The sequence below is a fragment of the Elgaria multicarinata genome, chromosome 7 (assembly GCF_023053635.1).
Source record: "Elgaria multicarinata webbii isolate HBS135686 ecotype San Diego chromosome 7, rElgMul1.1.pri, whole genome shotgun sequence".
In the NCBI taxonomy this organism is placed as follows: domain Eukaryota; kingdom Metazoa; phylum Chordata; class Lepidosauria; order Squamata; family Anguidae; genus Elgaria; species Elgaria multicarinata.
This window is the reverse complement of record NC_086177.1, coordinates 63,381,602-63,403,048: the sequence shown is the minus strand read 5'-3', so window position 1 is coordinate 63,403,048 and position 21,447 is coordinate 63,381,602. Positions and strand designations below refer to the sequence as shown.

At 40.6% G+C, this 21,447-nt stretch overlaps 1 protein-coding gene across 7 annotated transcripts in view; it reads right to left on the bottom strand.

The window, feature by feature from the left end:
* Positions 1-770: 770 nt before the first annotated feature.
* Positions 771-21,447, bottom strand: part of DTNA (dystrobrevin alpha) — a 232,960-nt gene continuing 212,283 nt past the window's right edge. For 4 of the 7 annotated variants that reach the window (XM_063130691.1, XM_063130688.1, XM_063130687.1 and 1 more), the window contains 8 exons: positions 20,502-20,598; positions 19,180-19,200; positions 14,938-15,097; positions 12,607-12,696; positions 11,133-11,301; positions 8,357-8,489; positions 6,451-6,499; positions 771-2,151 (listed from right to left, as the gene is read on the bottom strand). In XM_063130691.1, the coding sequence (XP_062986761.1) occupies positions 6,482-6,499; positions 8,357-8,489; positions 11,133-11,301; positions 12,607-12,696; positions 14,938-15,097; positions 19,180-19,200; positions 20,502-20,598 (688 nt within the window). In that variant the 3' untranslated portion in view covers positions 771-2,151; positions 6,451-6,481. The remainder of the gene's footprint in view (positions 2,152-6,450; positions 6,500-8,356; positions 8,490-11,132; positions 11,302-12,606; positions 12,697-14,937; positions 15,098-19,179; positions 19,201-20,501; positions 20,599-21,447) is intronic. The other 3 variants (XM_063130692.1, XM_063130689.1, XM_063130690.1) reach the window with 2 other exon arrangements.

Sequence of the window (21,447 nt, the reverse complement as noted above, 5' to 3'; positions counted from 1 at the left end):
TTCAGATATAGCTATGTTCTAGTCCATTTTGCCTCTCTTCAGGAGATACCTGGCTGGAGTCCTGAGGTGTCAGCAAGATTTGCCAATGTACTGTAGTAGTTTTAACTACTAGTAGGGGGTAACCAGTTCCTGAGAAAAAGGTGTAGGAGAGGTAAGCTGTCACAGGTTATGTATAGTGCCCACCATGTCAGGTTGATAGATATTACAGGAGTAAAGATCTGTTATTGCAAAGGTGGGATGGGGTGTGTGTGTCTCTATGTAAACATATTTTATTTTCTGCAGTTGTCTGAATTCTGTGATTTGACTACTTAGAGACAATGCTAAAATAAACACAAGGAGGAAGATGGCCAGTGGAAGCAATGATTTTGCGCATATGTGAAAAGTAGTAGTTATCATTTAAACTAAATAAGCCTTGTGTAATGCTTATCCCCTATAGAATCGGCAGGTAGATTAAGCTTCTAATTTGGATAAAACTGTATGCAAGCTCTTTGGGAGAAACACTGTTAATAACAGTATGTTTTCTAAGAAAGGATTTATAGGATTGACCCAGTTCTAAACTGATGCCTGATATTAGCATTGTTGCACCACATATGAAATACCTTGATACCTTAGTCATTTCTAGATTGCATACTTCTTTATTCCTAGCTAAAAGATAATTGATGTGAGCTGTTACTAGCTAATTCACTGCATAGCAAAGCTGGGAAAAATCATTGTAACGTTTTCCTCCTTTTATCCTGACGGAAGCAAAGGCCCATGATCTTTCTCCTCACTGTTGCAGTTGAAATAGGATGTTAAGAATTAATCCGAGGGACACCATTGTAATAATATAGTTTTTGTTGTTGTTTTTAATAAGGACACTCTTCCCCCTGTGCTTTTCATAGATAGCCAATATCCTCATTCAGCCCTGAAAGAAAGTCTCACTACACATTTCCAAGAATGCATGCAGAACATCTGGTGACTGGCTAAGGCAATGCACATTCAGAAATAAAAGGAAATAGTTGCAAGCGCACTTTTAAAGCCTGAACATTTAAAGCTGAAGGCCTCAACAAACAGGATATGAAGGATGATGTGAAAGAACACATGCTTACTAAAGTTCTAAAATAGCAATAAAACAATACTATGAAAGATTATACGTAACGTTAGTTTAGGGATTTTATGGCACCTGTGGTTTATAAACAGCTTTATAACATAGTTCACAGTTTTAAGAAGATCTGTGCTGATTTTAAAAACTAGATTCTATATTATTTGAATGTTGCCTTTGTATATGATATCTATTTGGAAAGAAAATATTTACACTAACTTCTATGGCTGATTTGTTAGATTATTTTGAAAGAAAACATTCCTAAGTTATGTAGTAGCCCTAAATCATAGAGATACTTCTTAGTGCATTTTGTACAAGTCTGGTTTTTGTTTTTTTGTGGTTTTTTTCTTTTTGCAGAAAGACTGTAAAACAAATTGCTATCTAGGGCTGCAATCCTGCACCTGGTCATGTGCAATTAAGTCCCACTGATCTCTAAGACATTTCAGCACATGCAACTGGATTCAGAATTGCAACCGTAGTCTAATACTTAGCTTTTGGACTATAAATATGTACACTCAGGAGTATATTTATTCAGTGTTAAATGCATCATTGTAGCTTTTAAAATTTCCTCTGTGGAAAAAAAACAATGTACAGTGTGTAGGAAAGTGTTCTAAAATCTCAAACTATTCAGAAATCAAACTCCTAATATAAACAGTATTAATATTGTCATTGTAAACTGAACAGGTTCAACATTATGTGCAAAGGGCTTGTGTTTTGTTAGTACTGCTGTTAATGGTAACAACAACAGCGTTTTTCAGCTTGTGTTCTTCACCAGTAATGAGCCATGTTACATAAGATGTAGCTGATATAAGTTAGCTTTAAATAAAAAAATCTTTTCTTTTTCTTCTTCAAAACAAACACCTACAAACTACAACTTGTAGAACAAAAGTACTGTGCTACAGTCTTCAGATCTAGTTGGTTAACTTATGTCAGAGATGCTGCACATGTTGCTTCACTTCTTCTATACAGTTGGCAGCCAGGCTAGCTCTATCATCAGTGTGAGTGCAGCTCTCCTCCTCCTCCTCCTCAGTTCTTATATCACTTTCGTTGTCCATTTGACTGCAGCTTTCCTGTCAAGAAATATTTAACAGAAATGTGTTGGCAGCCGCTGTCATAATGTACAGGGAGATATAGTCAAAGTTGTAGATTGCATGATTCATCTTAGTGGGAAAACAAAAAGATATCAGATCTACAGGAATTCCCTGATCCAGAGCCCTGCATGAAAATCATGGTGTGCACAGAGATCCTGAGCATTAACTTGTTTGTAGGTTATCACCCCACTCTTTGCATTTAGACAAATGGAATGTTCCTTCCAGTCTGGATAGCTGTGGCCAGACTTTCTCTGCTCAGGAGGGGCTGCAGCTAATGTACCAGCTTAAACTGGTAAGAATGTAAGAAAAGTCATGCTAGTTCAGACTAAGGTCCATCTAGTCCAGCATTCTGTTCACACAGGGGCCAACTAGCTGCTCACAGGAAACTCCGAACAGGACGTGAGTGAAACATTTCCCTCACCCATGTTCCCCAGCAACTGGTTACATAGGAAGAGTATCAGTAGCCTCAGACTATCAGTAACCTCTGATACTGCAGGTAGCATATAGCCATCAGGACTAGGAGTCATTGATAAGCCTTCTCCAGGAATTTGTCCAATCCACATTTAAAGCCATCCAAATTGGTGGCCATCCCTACATCTTGTGGTAGTGAATTCCATAGTTTAACTATGTGCTGTGTGAAGAAGTACTTCCTTTTATCTGTCCTGAATCTCCTATAAATCAGCTTCATGGGATGTCTCCAGGTTCTAGCGTTATGAGATTGGGGGGTGGGGGATGTCTCCCTATCCACTTTCTCCACATCATGCATAATTTTGTACATTTCTATCATGTCTCTCATGGTGAAAGCTGCTCATGCCTTGAAGGCCACTTGGGACTCCAGGGTTAATATAATATCACTCCCAGACTGTGAACTTTCAGAGGGAATGCAACCCTTTTCAGAACAAGTAGAATATCCTACTTTCAGGCTAGACAAACTTCCCACTAACAGTACCTTCATCTTGTCTGGCTTGATCTTAAATTTACTGGTTCTCATCCATTCCAAGTTAGAGTCATGCCAAACCCCTGGAGGCCCGCACTCAGTGGTTTCATGCAGATGTTTAACAGCATGGGGTGCAAATAGAGCTCTGCAGCACACTACAGCACAACTGCCACGGGGCTGAGCAATAGCCCGCAGTGGCATCTTCTGGAAATGATTGTCCAGGAAATGGAACGTTTCTGATCCTCACCTCAGAAAGCTGCTTTAGAAGGTTACAATGATTGATGTCTATAAAAAATTAACAGGACAACCTACCCCTGCTTTCTTTTAGCAAAGGTCATATATCAGGGGAATCAACATAAGTGCCATGCTGGATCAGACCAAGGGTCCATCTAGTCCAGCACTGTGTTCACACAGTGGCCAACCAGCTGTTGACCAGGGACCAACAAAGCAGGACATGGTGCAACAGCCCGCCCCCCATATTCCCTAGCAACTGGTGCACACAGGCTTACTGCCTTGGATACTGGAGGTAGAACATTGATAGTAGCCATTGATAGCCTTCTCCTCCAGCTGATCCTATGCCAAATCAAAGCCTGAAACTACTGAAGTGAATTCAGATAATCAATGTCGTTGAAGAATGCCTGGAGCAGCCAAGCAACCACCCTCTTAAACAGCTTGCTGAGGGACTTCTCTGTTCACTTGAGTAGAGAAGGCAGCTCTAGAAGTATATCCCTTTGCATGTATGGCCCTGCCCTTTCAAATGAATGTGGAAGTTCTATGGATATATCAGAGCTCCATGAGCACATTGGATTGTTGGATCAGGGTTTATGTGCATAAAACACATCTTAGAGAGTAGGAGTAGAACTACCCACCATGTTGAAACAGTAGATGCAGATTGCACAATGATGTGTTAGTGCAAATAACTCATTTAGGATATGCACATGACTGAAATTGGGGCCTGTCCAGCAACCCCAACCATTCCTAGGTTGAAGAGACAAATGTTTCCTTTTTATTTCACCTGGCTGACATTATTTTTTCCTCTTCTTTCTAGATTTAGGTTAGCATGCAACTAGCCCCTCTCTTGCAGTAATATGCTGAGATGTGATGCTGGTTATTGTGACGGCCATCTAGATGTGTCTCTACACCAGCTATGTTGTTCCAGGAAGGCTGCTTACATGTGTACATTTTTCCAAGCTGCTTTTGTTTGTTTTGGGCCATTTGTCTTTCTTTGGTATAACTATGCACAAAAAAATCAGTTCTACAAATACATCCTGTCTTCATTCTGTCAATGATTAAAATAAAGTGGACAAAACATGGTCTATTTCTGAAGTGGGGAAATAGCCATGCATGATTAATGTAAATAGGGAAACCTCAAAAGCTTCTAAAGGGCTATCTTGCATATTGATGTGTTACTAGCCAGATGTTTATCTGAAGAAGAGTACAAGCAGCAGTTTCTACTTCTCTTATATGCAGAGAGAATTACATTTTGCAGAGGAATACAAATATTACCTAATGATACGATTCAAAATGGTGTTGATTCAGCAATTTCAATTGCAATAGTTTCAACTAACCTAATTCCTGTTGACTTTAACAAGTTTCATTGTGACTGATTTTCTCCCGGTTCGGCTGCTCAACTGAATGTTAGGTTTTTAAAGCTAATTTTAAATTTCTAGAAACATCCATAACTCTGTTACACACTATAAGTGATAAAGTGAAATTCAATAAAGCTTTTAGAATAATCCTATCCTGGCATTAACACAGGAGTTATTTAAAACCAAACAGAATTTTTTTAAAAAAGAATCTAGCTGGTAAAAATCTGGCAACACTGTTTGCAAAAGTTTGTTTTCAAAAGTATAGCAAGCTGTACCTGGCGTATAACTCACGAAAGCACTTTGAAACAAATCAGAGTAGGTGCCAATTAGCTTGCACCCAAACTACATGTTTATAAACTGAAATCAGTGGAACCTAAATAAGAACAATTATTTTAGGTAGGTTTCCATATCATTCCTCTTAAGAGTGTTATTTAGGACAAATATAAAATGTATAGGAAGTGTACGTTGGTATACTAGGGCTACAATTTTATGTTATCAAGCCCACAAAGACAAGCCACTTTGCAAATCATACACTCAACTCAAGGCTGGTAGCTTTCTCAGTGCAGGTCAGTATGAACAAGTTCTGCCTGAACAATTACTGTAGAACTACAAAAGATTTACAATATATTGGTAGAGAAAAATTTGAACTGCACATCTTTCTGGAGTTAGGTTAGGGCATCATAGAGAAACAAAAGGTTTTTTTTAAAAAAATCTGTAATATGCAAAACCACCACAAGGATATAGTCAGCATCATGGCCTTTGATTTCTCTTAACTAGTAGATGATAAGCCCAATTGGAGCTGAACAAACTGAGAATGGTGGTTCATTGTGAATAATATTCCCTAGGTTAGCTAAACATCTTGTGTTAGTTACTCGATCATTCTCAGACATATAGTGAAAGTTCACTTTCTTAAGAATGGAGGAAATGTTATTGATACAATACTCTTACAGAGAGGAACAGTGGGCAATTTCACTTGTGCTAAAATAGTATGAAATAGTCAGGTTGGTGGGATTGCTATGTGCATTCTCTGTAACTTGAACTTGAACGAAAAGCAAGTTATAAGGGCTTTAAAAATGCAATGTACATGAAAATGAAAAACAATTTAATCAGAGAGATAACAAACTGCTTCTCTTGTGAGAAATGTGGCCGAGTGCATGAACTGAGCAGTTAATGTATGCACAAACTTATAATGTTGCATGCACATTTTAGATGGTACTTAAAATTACAAGATGCCAAAGTTTAGCTCAAATCATACTACTAGAGTAGAGGTTGGCAACTCTAGGTTCAATCTGATGTTTGAGGGGTACCGTAGGGTCTACAACTGCAAAGTTCCTCTCTACCTGCCTCCCTTCTGGATTTCTTGAAATAGATGAAGGGAGAGTTGGGAATATAAACATGAGTGAGAAGAGGAATCCTAACAGTTTTGAGAAAGTGAAGTGCCCAACCTCCTCTCACTCAAGTCTCGATGCCTTGTCACTTGCCTTCCCCAGCAAGAACAAGAGGGCAGACAGAAATACCAATTAGAACGTGCTAGGATGGAAGGATCCTTCCTTTTGGCTATGCACTCTGGTATATCTACTGTATCTTAGGTAACATGAAAAGGAAGAGAAAGAGATAAAAGATGTCTGGATTTGCCAGCAGTCCACTTTGGGCCTTTGGCCACTTTCCCTCATTCACACATGCACACATTCAATGTGGCCTGCTGGTAAAAAATAGTTGCTGGCAAGAACCTTAGACTAACATAATACTTACTTTGAGGGGAGAGCGATACAAGGATAGTTACTCATCCTTGCAAGCTGACCTGTGAATAAGAGAAGAAAGTAAAAACTGAAGATGTGAGCAGCCAAACCAGTGTAGCATTCCATAGACAACAGTGCACAAAAGATGTGAGAGAGCATTGGCATGCAATAAGAGAATAAAGAGGTTTCCATGCAAGAAGAAACTGTAAGACGGGCTGCTACTGCCAAGAAAAGCGGGAGGCGATAAGCATTAGATTTGCTTTTCTGAATTCAAATGTTATTTGCTAAGAACTCCAGAACTAGAGCAACTTTCTTCTATTTCTTGCTCCTAGGCCTTCACGTATTGCAACTGATAGTATCAAAGAAATATGACTTCTTTGACCGACATATTTCATTCAAGATCTGTTATCTGTTGTTAAAGGCAGCTTTGGCTACTGGGAGGTATAGAAATGTTAATAAAATAAATAAATAATGAATAATTTCCTGCCAATCTATCGGTCAGTTACAACATCATTTTTAGGCATGTGTACCTGGAACAAAACAATTATGCACATAGTATTACCTTCTTGGCCTCAGTAAATCTGCCCTGTTCAATGAGTATCTTTTACATATTGTGAAACAGAAAGTGCATTTTCATATTGTTAAAATTTCAACAACAAAAAGGGGGGACCCTATATCTAGTAATAAGACCTATATGTGGCATAACCTAATCATTTTTCCCATGCCAAAGAAGGTCATGCAGCCTGATACTGTGAATGTGTATTTTTAATGGGGCTTCTTCTCAACTAACTGTGGCACGGATTCCAGCCTTATGGTGCAATCCTGTCCTTGACTTATGCTGGGTGGATGAGGACAGGGTTGCTGCTAAATCTCATGCCACGAGCTAGGGCAGGCATGAGTTGCTGTCCTCTGAGCTCCTGGAGGCACTGTGCACTCCTCAAAGCAGTATGCTTATGAAGCGGGTTGATTGATGCTCTCGAGACATTTGTGCTATCATGACTGGTATCTTTCATGCATAGTTATGCCCAGAGGCGGTTGGTGGCTCCAATTTAAGCGGGGCTGTGAATCCACTCTGGGTCCCAGCTAGAACTCTAAAGGAGCCATCCAAGGTGCTGAAACCTTGGGGAGGTTCAGCACTTTGGAAAGCCCCTATAGATTTCTGCCTGGTTATGACTGATTAACAGCCCCAGTGAAAACAGAGCCAACAGCCTCCACTGGCCGTTGTCAGACTGATGTTATTAATATGTGGTGACAGAGTTGATGGGGACTCTGTGGGAGTGGCCACTGCTATAGTACCCCCTTTGTGCTGTTATAATTGTGCCTTCAACCATGTTGGGAGAGCATATGATTCCAAATAATTATGCTTTGGCATAGCAGCAGCCAATTTAGCTGGGCCACAGGACTGGATTGACCTTCCTTGTTTTTTGGTTGCATGATGGGTACTTGGCTTTTGAAATCAGCTCTTTGCTCCACTGAAAAGCACTGTGTTTGAGATGACATCGGGCAATATCAAAGTTGTACCTTTAGAGATGAAATCTTGATGGCTCATTCACACATGCAAATCATCACTTTATTCTACAGTGCCAAACATGCATGTATGAGCCAACCTCTACACAGATTGTGACTCAGTAAAAATGGTTGACAAAACACCTTGTTGACAGAGAATGTTACTAGCATTTGTGATGCACCAAGAAACAGCTTGGGAAGGTTAATGTCAGACTTATTATTTTTAGTACACAACATACTTCCTGATTACTCAACAAAAATGAATGTGTGAATCTCAGTATTATTTGGAATCTAAAGCCTCTTTACAATATAAAGAATGCACTTCTGATCCAATAAAAATAAAATCTACCACATAGTAATTTATTGGTTCTAATTTAACCTAGATAATTTTGTTGAGCTCATTTCATTTTTACCTGATAAGCGTCATCCTGCAGCTTTTGCTTCAAATACTCCTCCATCTTGAGCTCATTCTCTAGCTGGCGCACAGAATCATTTTCATAGTTCTCATCATCTGCTCTAACGTAAGGGTCTCCATCTTCTGTAACCCTAAAGGCAATTATTAATAAATAGCTTCCTAAAATAAAAACAAATGCTAAAATTCCCAAAAGTGCTTGGGATTTTGAAATACATGAATTTTGAAATGTAAGGTCAGTTTTGTGCTTTCTCTTTTAACTGCATATATTTTCCTTCAAAACTGAGGGTTTATATCTTTGTACCTTCCCTTACACACTTCATCTTTCAAATGGCTTTGATTACTTACATGGAGAGGAGATTTCCACCTGCAGTGTATTCTAGGATAATTGCTAGATAAATTACTAGACAACAGAGCCTAACTACATGGTTCAGCAATATCAAATGGAGGAGCCCTCCTTGAATAGTACCATGTCAGGCTGAAAGTTGGGGTTTGCATTTGTAAATGCTTCCCCATGTAAAAATAGTAATAATAATAAAAATACTTGCGTGTTGTAAACTAGCACATCATGAAAACAGATTCTTGCCTTGCACTTTCCTGATATGCTAGTAGGGAGATTTCTTTAACCAGAGGAACATAGAAATGTGACCTCCACAATGCAGGAAAGGACAAGTAATGTGGAGAACAATTCTATACATTGTGTTCCCATTAGATGGAAACGTTTGAACTCTGAGACTTTTGAGTATTCAGTGCCCTCCATGCTGTCAGCAGGGCAGGAGGAGTGATGGGAGTGATTTTCACTTCTCTTTCCCCCATTTTTCTTCTTTCTCCAGATGGGTCCCATAGCACATCTAGAGGAGCCATGGTGGCAGGGGCACTAATGGGACGGGAAAGACAATGGGATTTCTTGTGTCCTTTCCTCTCCTCTTCTCTCCCCACCCACCAGAACATCTCTTTTCTGGGCTCTACTAAGTCCTCTGAGGCCACTTTTGCAACCTCAAAAAGCAGCTGGCGTGGTTCTTTCCTTGGAGCAAGGGGAGGGGGAGGGATCAGTTCTTAGAGTCCCCCTCCTGATGTCATAGCAGTGTCTTTGGCTTTGGGAGAAAGACTCCAAGAAAACCTTTGGTCCCTTGGATGCTCTCAAGAGGCCTAGGAATGCTCTCTTAGCTGAACATGTAGATCAGCCTTCAGTGTCATCTCAGTACTATATCTGGGCTTCTGATTTTGGCAGTGTCCTGAAGAAAGGCAAGTACTAGTTTACTTAAAGCACACTCAACAGTGAGTACAGAAAACTAGCCATGTGGACTATGCAGCTGAAACTGATTCCAGTCCATTGCACAAGCCAGTAGAGACCAGGGGGCTGTGTAGACATGGGGAATGCCCTGTGGTGGCTGTGGACGACGCAGTGGTTAGACGATACAAGTGCAGGTTTACAGCCATCGTGGGGCTTCCCCGTGATACTGCGTTTTGGAAAAGTCAGGATTTACCCTGACTTTTTCAAAGGGAGCGATGTCAACATGGGTTAACCTGGGGATGGAGCCTGGTGGAAGGTAACCAGTGATTGGTCACTTTCCACCAAGAAAAGGGGGGGAGGCTCCTGCCCGCCCCCCAGATGGCTGCCCAGGACCCCCATGCTCCCCAGGAGAGGGAAAGCACAGGGTTGAAGAGGGAGGAGGCACCAACCTGGCACCATGAAGATAGCTCCCAGCAGAGGGAGAAGCAAAGGGATTAGAAGTAAAGAAACAGCACTTCTGGTCCCCAGCAGCAGCGCCATCCCTTGGCGCTTTGGGCATTAATAATACCATACAGAGGTCAGGATCCAAAGCGCTTTTTTAGCCATGCTTAATTGCAATGCACAGGGCAGCTTTCAAGGGAGGTTGTAGCTGGACAGGGAAGGGTTGACTCTCCCCTTCCCACATGCTGCAACATCCCCCCCTCTCCCGCCCAAAACCCTTCCCTGTATGGCAATTAAACTTAGGGGGAAAGTTCAATTGGTTTGGAAGGATCTGGCTTTGGGTGCAAATTAATTGAAGAATGTATTTTATTTGTGATGGTTTGGGTAAGAAATGAATTTGCTTGCTTTGTCTCCCGTGAATTTCAAATAAATTCGAAATAAACAAATTCCTAAATTTGCACATATAGGTATAAATTATCAGATGCAGATTTGTGTCTTATGGGCCTGAGCCCTGAATCTTTTAACTGCCTACCAATAAGCTCAAACTTCCCATTGGCATGCATAACTAAAATGATGCATGGTTCTTTGGATCCTGACCAAAGGCTTTTGACATTATTCCAATTATTGATTGGACCCTAGATTCACATGTAAACTCACAGCAACACCCAGATCTTCAGCAGAAATCAGTCCGTCTTTTTCTCAACCCAAGGAAATGAGAAATGTGTGTACATTTCCAATGTATCTATGGGAAATACTGCATTTCCTTTGGCTAGGATTAGCTATTACTAAATTAATCTTCCCCTAAAAGGACTTTGCCCTGAACACAAACTCCATTTCACCTTTGGTTTTCATCAATGCTGATTTTTCAAGGTAAAATCACTGCAATTCTTCTAACAAAGCCTTGTGAGATTTTTTAAATTGGACTTAAAAACAACCTTCATTGCTCTTCTTGGCCTAATATTTGATTAAGAGATTAATTTGATTACATGTACATACCACAATGGCTTAGCTTGTCTTATTAAAAACAAAAGGGAATACATAATATGTAGCCAGAAAGAAAAAAAGGATGAGAGAGAGCAAGAGTGTGTGGGGGAGTACCCACATATCACTACGAATGGTCCCAGTGGCAGCTGAACTATGAAGGTACCCTGGCTTCCGGGCATGGATCTGTGCAAGGAAAGCCTTTTCGGAAGTTGGTGATGGAACAAGGTCATCAAAATGAGTCCGACCAAATTCAGAATCCACATTGCTCTCCGTTTCACTTCCAACTTCTGTGGGAAGAAAAGCAATGATGGTACTATGGTTACATGAATTCTAGCATGTTTTCTCTCCTATTGCTAGCATGTTTTCTTTCCTATTTCTAGCACAGACCGAGTTGCTTAAATTGCTAAAAATACACCCGTTTGTACACAGTTTCAACTACAGAGTTAACTACTTCACTCCTGTACTATTCACACTTGCCCTTTATTAGGCGTATGCAAAGAAACAATTCTTTGGGTGCTAGGCGTGATGATTGACTGCAGCTAAAATCCCTAAGCTAAACAGGGATTATGCCATACTGATTCTGACCAAGAAGCAGGGTGTCCTCGTGGTGCCGTTTTGCCACTGCTTACTGGTAAAACCCTGCGGCATCGCAGCTGCTGGGTAAGGGCAGGAAATCCCCATGGCAGGAGGGAGAGCGGGTTTTTCAGAAGCCATCCGGCTCATCGAGCCCACCACATGCCCTTTGCCCGGCCTCCCCGTGCTTTTGGTGACCAATCAGTGGCCACGATTAGCCCCCTGGCATGAACCCGAAGCGAGGTCATGACCGCCATATGGAAGGATGGTGCTGACCTTGCAACAAATGGAAATGTTGTAGTAAGTCTGCGCCTTTTTAATGTGCAGCTTCAGGGAAATGCCCCGTGACGGTTGTGAGTTCGCTGCTGCATTGTATAACTGACACAGTGCCACCACGCAGCCACGCCAGGGTAAATGGGGCATATAGACAAGCCCCAAGGGATCAGCTGGGCTAGCCACAGTTGAAGCAATCGATTAGCCCTAACTATTCTTGTCCAAACCCCTGCACAACTTTTGATCTCTTTCATACAGAACTGCATCTTGCATTACCAGTGTAGCTCTAAGTCATGCAGCCTTGCTAAATGCACAAAAGATTATTGTTGCTGCTGCTGTGTGTGGGAAGCCTGTCAACACTGAGACCATCAGTTAAACACGGGGAGATCCCTGAGCACAGCAACAAGTGAATAACCTCTTCCTGCAGTCCAGTTACCTTGAATTGGGGCAACTGTTCTCGATATAATTTCAGTCTATTCCTCCTTAGGGAAGGCACTCTAAAGCCAAGGTGCCACTGCAAAGAAAGTCCCTCTCCTCTTTAATTACACACCACACTTGAATGGAAGGCACTTGGAGTAGGGACTTAGTGGAAGATTTTAAGACACTGGCTGGCTGGTATGGGAAAGTGCTATCTTTACATCTTAGAAAATGTTTTACAGAACATATATACATGCCTTTTTCTAGGATGCATTTTTAAAAAATCATTTTAAACTACGACAGCCTAATTGTGCTTTAAATCATCTGACCTGAGTTTAGCTCTTTCACCAGAGAAGACATAGTGTTGGTGATTGAATCTGCTGCTACCAGCAAGTCATTTCTTAAATTTCTTCTTGTACCTGAGAAAGAAGAGAAGAACTAAACATTTTCAGCAAAGAACACTTTATGTTTAGAGTGTTTCTTAAGCCATGCAAGACTAACAACCTAGGATGTAATTAAACTGCAGCGTAGCAAATAAAAAGGGATCTCAAATGGAGCTTTCATATGGATGTGGTTTCTGCTTTTCTACACTGCACAGCAACCACAGCTCAAAGCTGTGCAGTGTAGGAAAAGTGAAACCAGTGGAGGAGAACTCTGAGGTGAGGTGGGGGGAGAAAATTGCACTGCCCAGGACAGGTGGTGGTGGTGATGTCAGATTTCTGCCTCCCTACTTCCTTTTAAAAATTCACTCCCACTGACACAAATGGGAGGGGAACTAAATATGCCAACTCCAGGGCTGGGCACTTTTTCACCATTGTGAGGATGCGTGTGTTAGTAGGACAGGAGTGCTTTGGATTCTAAGGCCTCCCTGGATTTGCCCCTGACTTATTTATTTATTACATTTATATCCCGCCTTTTTTCCTCCAAGGAACCCAAGGCAGCATACATAACCTTCCTCCCCTTCATGTTATCCTCATAACAACAACCCCCTGAGGTAGGTTGGGTTGAGAATCTGTGACTGGCCCAAAGCCACCCAGTGGGTTTCCATGGCCAAGTGGGGATTAGAACCCGGATCTCCTGACTCCCAGTCCAACACTTTAGCCACTACACCACACTGGCTCTCTAACCCCTTTTCCCGCTACTGCTGGAACATTGAAGTTGGAAGAGTGACAGCAGCAGAGTTTCTCTTTATGCAACAAGGAGGTTTCTGGTGACAGACCTCCTTCTACACTTGCAGATGGGTGGAAAGCGAGGTCTGCAGTATCTTATGGCCCTTGTGACACCCTCCCAGGGACCATAAGATAGCAACCTTAATAAAGGTGCCACTAACCTAGAATAGCATGCATGTGGATTAGAACAATATAGAACAGCTAAGAGTGTAAGGCTGGAGGAGGAATTGGAGAAAAAATTATAAGACGACTTGATTGTAGGGAAATATGAAATGTCTGAATTCAGTGTCTGTGAACCGCCCAGAGAGCTCCGGCTATTGGGCGGTATAGAAATGTAATAAATAAATAAATAATTAGTGTCTAGTTCAAGGGAAATGGAAGAAGAAAATCCACGTCAAATCAGATGGATTAAGCTTGGGTGGATGCATAAACCAAGTTCTTGTTTTTAACTTACTAAGACATGGTAGTCCTTTTTTAGCAATTCATACAGAACTAGGTCATAGGAATTTTCTAGAACTTTAGGATGATAGCACTAAGATCATACAGGGAACCAAATGCTCTTAACTAAAGAACTACTTTGCTATAGGGACTCTGAGCAGTCAAGCAGTTGGTATGAGAAACGATCACCACACAATGGAGCTCAAAATGGCACATTATGAATGAATATAATTGCAATAGTCAAGGAATACAATGCAATCTTTCTGTACACTTGATTAATAAAGGATGTTGCGTCTCTTGCAGATAATTTAGAAAGCCTTGTTTTGTTAAGTTAGGGTGAGACCAACTCTTTCTCATCTGTTTTTCATTACAAAACAGCAAGGATCAATTATAATTTTCCACAATTGTTTCATTCCATCAAGTATCAACTCACTCATTCTTCTTGGCCTAAATGCAATCTTTTAATTACTTGGTTAAATGATAGAAGTTCCTTTGCAGATAACATGGTACGTACGTACCTGGAGAGGGAAGATGTTGCGGAACTGCAGAGCAATCCCCCCCATTCCCCCCTGCAACCAGGGCTGGGCAGAGGGAGGGGGGCAGTGAGGCCAGTTGGCATGGGCCTACAATTTTGAGGGGGCCTACTACGAGTCCCCCTGGTAGAGGCAAAGAGGGACCCTTTGGTAAAGATTTGTTAATTTATTAACATTGACAAGGCAAAGTTGCTTGATTTTTCTGTTGTTGATGCATTTGCCCAAAGAAAAGCACGTAAAGCATGTCTGAATGTGAAGAAGGGATGTCTTATATACATCTTGGATAAAAGTGCTTGCATTACCTTTTTTATAAATCATTCTAGTTCATATGTATTTAGAACCGATTAAAAAATACTTAACGGGCAGTTTGAAATGGGGCCTACATTTCCCATCTGGCCCGGGCCTATTACCAGCTTTGCCCGGCCCTGCCTGCAACAATACTTTTCTTCATCAACAGGAATTTTATTGACTATTCCTGAATATGACCTTGTTATTAGAGAGGCTGGTTTTTGCAACTTACCTTGTGCAAAAGCTTCCTGCACATCTCCTCCTACACCTGTCAGGGAGTCCTGAGGTGTGTGGGCTGGAGTTGAGCAGGCAGATGCAGATCGGATGGGCATAGGAATAGGCCGACTGATCGTGTGGCTGGGAGATGAGCGAGGGGAGCCTGCCCCTTGGGTCTGGAAAAAAAGGCAGGAGTGGTTAAGAGTGACTTACAAGAGAAGGCCCTTGAGCCCTGCCATCTCCAGTTATAGCTTTGCTGCACAAATCATCAGAAAATGCCCACATCATGCTGAACAGCAGGATCATCCTGATAGAAAGCAAATGCATCAGCCTGCTTGTTAGTTAATAGAGCCTGCCTGTTAGTTCACACACTAGTAAAACAGAGGAGATGAATCACATAAGGAGGGATAGGTGAAATAGCCAAAGGTTCTGAGGTTTAAACAGACATACTGATTTTTTTAAAGAAGAAAAGAATAGAATAATCAATATAATAAATCTTTTTCTCAAGAAAAAAGTTTACTGTACATAGAAATACGTGGGCTCTTCTTGGCTCTGTGAAATGCAATGGTGGATGACTTTGTATTTAAAAAGTCTGGAAAAGGAGAATAGAAAGAGAGAGGGGGATGGGGCAAGGAGTGGGGCAGAGATGGTTAGAAAATAATTGTAATTATATATACAACTGTAGTAATTCAAAAAGTGTAAGTAGGAACTTGTTTGTTTGTTTGTTTGAAAGTGAATTTCCCTCCTGCCTTTCCTTTGGAAGATTCATCATCCAACATGGCTTAGATGTAGGAAGCCATTCTTGGAATAAATGTCCAGATTGCCATGCAAATCCCAACCACTATAGGTTGGTGAAGCAGCATCTTTTGCTTTTCAAAGCTATCCAGACTTTTTTCCCCTATTCGAGAGGGTGGAGAGAGAAGAAAATTTAACCCTTATATTTCCAAACAAACTATTCTCACTGCAGGATACATCTACATTCAGGTACTTGGAATAGTAACCACAGCTGCAACTTACTTTAATGGAATGTTCCTACATATTTAGGTGCTGGCATTTATTTATTTATTGCATTTTTATAGAATAAAAATGTGCTGCAAGGCCCGTCCTTCCTAAATCAGCCCTGACAGGCTGGCCACACAGCAAGCCACCTCTGTACCTGGGGAATCTTTCAAAGCCAGTTTCTAGTCTAAACAACAAGTTCCTTTATATGTGTGACACCATCCCACATCTCTTCCCCATAGAATCATAGAGTTGGGGGGGGAGGGCTATAGGCCATCAAGTGAGCCAGGGTAGTGCAGTGGTTAGAGTGTTGGACTGGGATTCAGGTGATCCAGGTTCTATTCCCCACTCTGCTATGAAGCTCACTTGGCAACTTTGGGCCACTCACTGACTCTCAGCCCAAACTATTCACAGGGCTATTATGTGGATAAAATGGAGAGGAGGAGGATTCTTGGATTCTTCGCAAGAGGGGGAAAATGCGGGTAATAAATAAAAATCCATCCATCTGGTCCATCCCCCACTCCTTGATGCAGATTAGCATTGGTAATGTGTTCAAGGGAATGTGCAGTTTGGCCCTAAAATGCAGCGCAAACTAGTATTGTGGTGGTGGTGAGACAAATCCAAGTGTGAGTGCATGTAAACTTTTGTGTGAACTTAAGGGGGCTCTCTGAATCATGCCAAAATGTTTTAACATCAGTGACAACAGATGGTGTTGTTCCCCGCCTCGATACACAGGGAGAGGTGGGGAATAAATAAATTTATTGTTGTTGTTGTTGTTGTTGTTGTCTGGGGATCTGAAGTGCATTGCTATCAATATGCTGATAACATACAGCTCTATTTCTTCTTTTCAGCTAATATCAAGGAAAACTCTTCATGTTTCAATCCAGGTCTGAATGCAGCAATGGGCTGGATTGCTGCTAATACACTGAACTTATTCCAGAGAAAGAGACAGCTTCTGGATCTGGGATTTAGCCTATAGTACTCTTCTGAAAGAATTAAGTTTGCAATCCAAGGATGCTTCAGGATCTCAAGACCTCTGAGGTGGGAAGGCAAAAATATCTCCTATCTCATATAAGAGATTTCCCCATATTTCTAGTGAAGGTCTGAATCCTGTTAGACAGCAGCAAAACTTGGATCCACTTCAGTATTGCCACTATTACTGCTGGCAGCATAGTTCCAATGTGGATACTGGTAGGAGCAGAACTCCACTCCGTTCCTAGATTTGTAATCCTACTGTTTATAGTGGCTAGAATTTTGATGCTCACATAAAAACAAACATACACCATTTGTGGGGAGAAACAGAGGAGCTGCTTTGGGTCCTTTGTCCTGGAAGGATCTATTTGGCATTTTGAAGTCTAAACTAAGGAACATTGGTTTGGCAGAGCAGTTTAGTCAAGCTTATACTCCCGTTATGTTCAGAATAGACCAGTTCTTTTCCTGTGGCAGTGACCATCATGAAGTCAATGACATTTTTAATGGAAATTATATTTGCACCTCCTTGTTGATTTTATACATATGAACAATATCTCATAAGAACAAATCTTAGATTTACCCTGCAAAGATCTCCCATCCTCACTCAATGTAACACTTGAAACAAAATCTGGTTAGTTAGTCTCGTATGTGGCTCCCTCTGCTGGAGCCTAGGGTATCTCACAAAGAATTAACTGGCTAGTCTTCTTCTATATAGAATACCACCTTTATGTTCTGAAAAAGATTTTATTCTTAGGACTTTAGAAATGGAAAAAAAACCATAGTCCGGGGAATGGAGAGTTGCCTAGCTCATTAACTACAAAATATCTATGATACATTTGTAGAATTTTGTGCTTCCTGCAATTGTGCCAAGCTGAAACAAAGATTCACAAATCTTTTCGTCCCACAAAAAGTACTTCCGCTTTAATAATTTTTCACACTTTTTTTTTAAAAAAGTGCAGCCTTTTGTGAAAAGAGGGCAAGAAGGGATGCATCTTGGCAGATGCTCCTTTGTCCCATCCAATTTTGTGTAAGTGAGTAGTTGTGGCAGGACGTGGATATGGATGTGCAAGTGAATGTGAATCGTGTGAAGAAAAATGCAATATGGATACACAACATTGGCATTCAGATGCACAACCAAAATGGATGTCATTTATCTATACTGCATCACTCCACTAATACTGGGCTAGATGGATCCGTCTGTCTAGGTATAAGGTAGCTTCCTAAGTTCCTAAAATGGCAAAGTAGCAGAAACATGACTGCTGTGATATGGAGGTTGGATCCTAAAAGTTAATTGCCATTATGGGCTTAAATACAACAGCAGGGAAAGCAAAAACAGTACTTTCAACCATCTTAATATTTTGTATGCTTTTTAAAACAAACTGATTCTGCTTTTCCTAGTTTTTACAACTTCCTCCCAAAAAACAAAAATATACTATTTTTTTACACTTCCTTTTGTCCTATCAAGCACAATCAGGGATTTCTTACTTCAAATCAGTGTCTTTCCAGAGTTTAATAAAGGCAACTATCCATATTGATTGGGCAGCAATGGCTTAACTACAACTTTTTTCTTTGTCAGTGTGCACCTGCATCTCACTATGGCACACTGACTAATTGAACTGAAAAGCAAAACTCTGTAAAAATCCCTCACAACACATCTTGAGCAACTGAGAATGCTTACACTTTAATTATTCAAGCTGCAGCATGACTTAATACCTTTAGAAATGGACATGCAAATGCAACCTTAGACAGTGCCTATTTTAGCACAAAAATATACTTTTTTAAAAAAATAAAAACCATTGAATCATTAACCTGGATACATTCCAGAGAAGTGATGTTTAACCAACTTTCCAGATGCTTGAGAACAATAGATGAAAGGGGTTTCAAGGTCATTACACTGGGGAAAAAATTCAGCTCAGCTGCCTTTCTCACCATCTATCACTGCACTTTCAGAATAGAAGGGAGCTGCTCAGGTTCACACACTTCTATAATTTGCATTGCAAGTGTTAAAAAGTTACTACTCTTGTACCCAAGGTGCCTGTATATCACTCGTGAGCCATGGAGATCTGTTATATTTATGCTGACTTCTCAAGGAAACCATAACTCTTAATTAGCTGACTGGGGGAAGTACTGTAACTGCCCAGATAAAAGGTTAAAGGCGTGCAAGGTAATGTTATTTATTGGTCCAGAGCATGTACACGCATTTCAAGCAGATTTCAAACAGCACACACTTGGATAACAGGAGCAGACCTTAAGAGTTAGTGTGACATCTACAGGATAAATAACTTACTCCCTGCTTCAATTCTTCTTCCTAAAGAAAGATTGGACTATTGTGAGTTAAATGAACTGGAGTTTAAAGCTGAACGTAGATAACTGAAGATACAGAGGCGGCAAAAAACTGGTTTCTGTTGTCATTTACACTCTGTAGAACGAATCCCTTGAACTTAGCACACGGTGCTTCTGACCACCAATTGCTAGGTAGGTGGGTGGGTGGGTGCGTGGGACAATGGGGAAAAGCTGTTGACTTTATGTCTTGTTTGCAAAGTTCTAAAGCAGGAGTGGGCAACATTTTTTCTGTCAAAGGCCATATTGTCCTGGGGATAATGTATTGAGGGTCACATGCTAGTGCTTGATGGGACCAGAGCCAAAAAATGGGAGGAGCCACCTCATTTTTTTCTATCTCTTTTGGCCACCCCTTCTCTCTCTCCCCCTCTTCTTCCCCACCCAGACAGCTGTAAATGAAGGGACAGATTGGTCTTGTAAGAGGGAAGCACTGATTGACTGCAAACAGCTTTAGAAATTAGGCTAAGGGCTGCAGGTTACCCATACCTGCTTTAGATGCACCTGGCTAGCAACTTTTGGAAACAGTCTGCTAGACTAGATGGTCAGAACCAGAAGAGTTCTTCCATTTTATGCTCTTACTGTACATACAGAGCAATAGGAGTGGCTATATAGCACCATAACCAAGTTAAATGGTGTATAAACTCAACTTACAAAGGAAGTCTGCCTTGAATTTCTTAAAGCTCCTCATGTTCAAAGATACTATGAATATAGAAACCAAGAATCATGCTTTATTAGCCATTTTGCTATGATCAGCTACAATCCTATGCAAAGTCTACATCAAAGAAGGCACCTTGTTAGATATTTACCAGGATAAGAAGATAATTTTCACCCTGCGGGCAGGCACATCTGCATTAAGTCCAATGAGACTATGCCAGGTTTATACTAGGACTGAATTTTACATATTATCAAAATTCCAAATAACTGATATTTTCCCTGCCTCCTCCTTGATTACTCTGTGATCAAGGGCATGAATTTTTACACACTATAAAATGGAATATGATAAATAGCTGCTTTCATGACAATACCACTCCTTAGCACCTGAAAGAATAAGGAAGTAATTCATTATCTAGAGAAAGGGCCATTTGGATCCAGTCTCCATTACTGCTGCTGTTGTGGAAAGAATGGTCAAGATGCAAAGATGGTAAGAGTAACAAAACTACATGGTATTAATCTGAGGGAACAGAAACAATTAATTATTGAAGTAAACGAGGGCACATTTCCCACAACTATTATTTCGCTTTTGCTTAATATGAAGTTGGCGTATTTTACCTTGAGCAGTTTCATCAGGCCTTCTAATTGAACCATAAGTTCTCTCCGGCTTTCCTGAAGTGCTGACATCCTCTGTTCCAGCTCATCCTTCCTCTGTCTAAGAAATAAACATTTAAGATCAGAGCAGCTATCTGGCCATTTCACACCTTCCCAGGGCATAAACATGTCCTGGAAAGCCTGCATTTGAAATCAATACAAAGAGTAATCTACACATGGGTTGCATGTGATTTCTTAGATGGAAACATTGTTCGTGCAGTATATTGCCACAGTCCAAGCATAACTGGGGCAATAAAAATGTTTAGTTTGTTTTCTGGTACAATCATTCAAAATGGTTACAGTACTTAGCACACACATAATATATCTATAGTTCCAAGATCACTTGGCCAGAACTTATTCCAATAATTGATAAATGGCATCCAAAGTTTTTGGAAAGTCTGGATATTCATCCAGTCTGGATATTCATTCTTTTCTCCTATTGCAACTTATAAGTTGTTATTTTATTCATTTCCCTCCATTTTATTCATTCACTTTTCTTCATTGTAGTAGAGACTTACATATGTTGAGAATCTTAATTTTCATGTTTGCCTTTGTTTTTGCTATTTTGCAAAATGTTGTGCAAGAAATTAAAAACAGCCCTTTTAACTGTTATTTAGTGATTATTATTCCAAACACACACAAAGCCAGACAGATACTGCTTTTTCTGACAATGCAAATTAAAACAGAGGAAAGCTCTCAATTGACAAGGCTCCCTAAGGACATTCAATGTCAATAAATTTGAACTAAATGATTGTAAAAACAAACAACCCCAACAACCCTTAATCAAGTAGAAGTGTCAGTGCTACATAATCAGTGGGCATTTTTATAAAAGTAAAATAATATTGGCCTGTCAATTAAAGCAGTCTTCTAAGCAAGATTATACTCATTTTAGGCATCATATCCAAAAGGG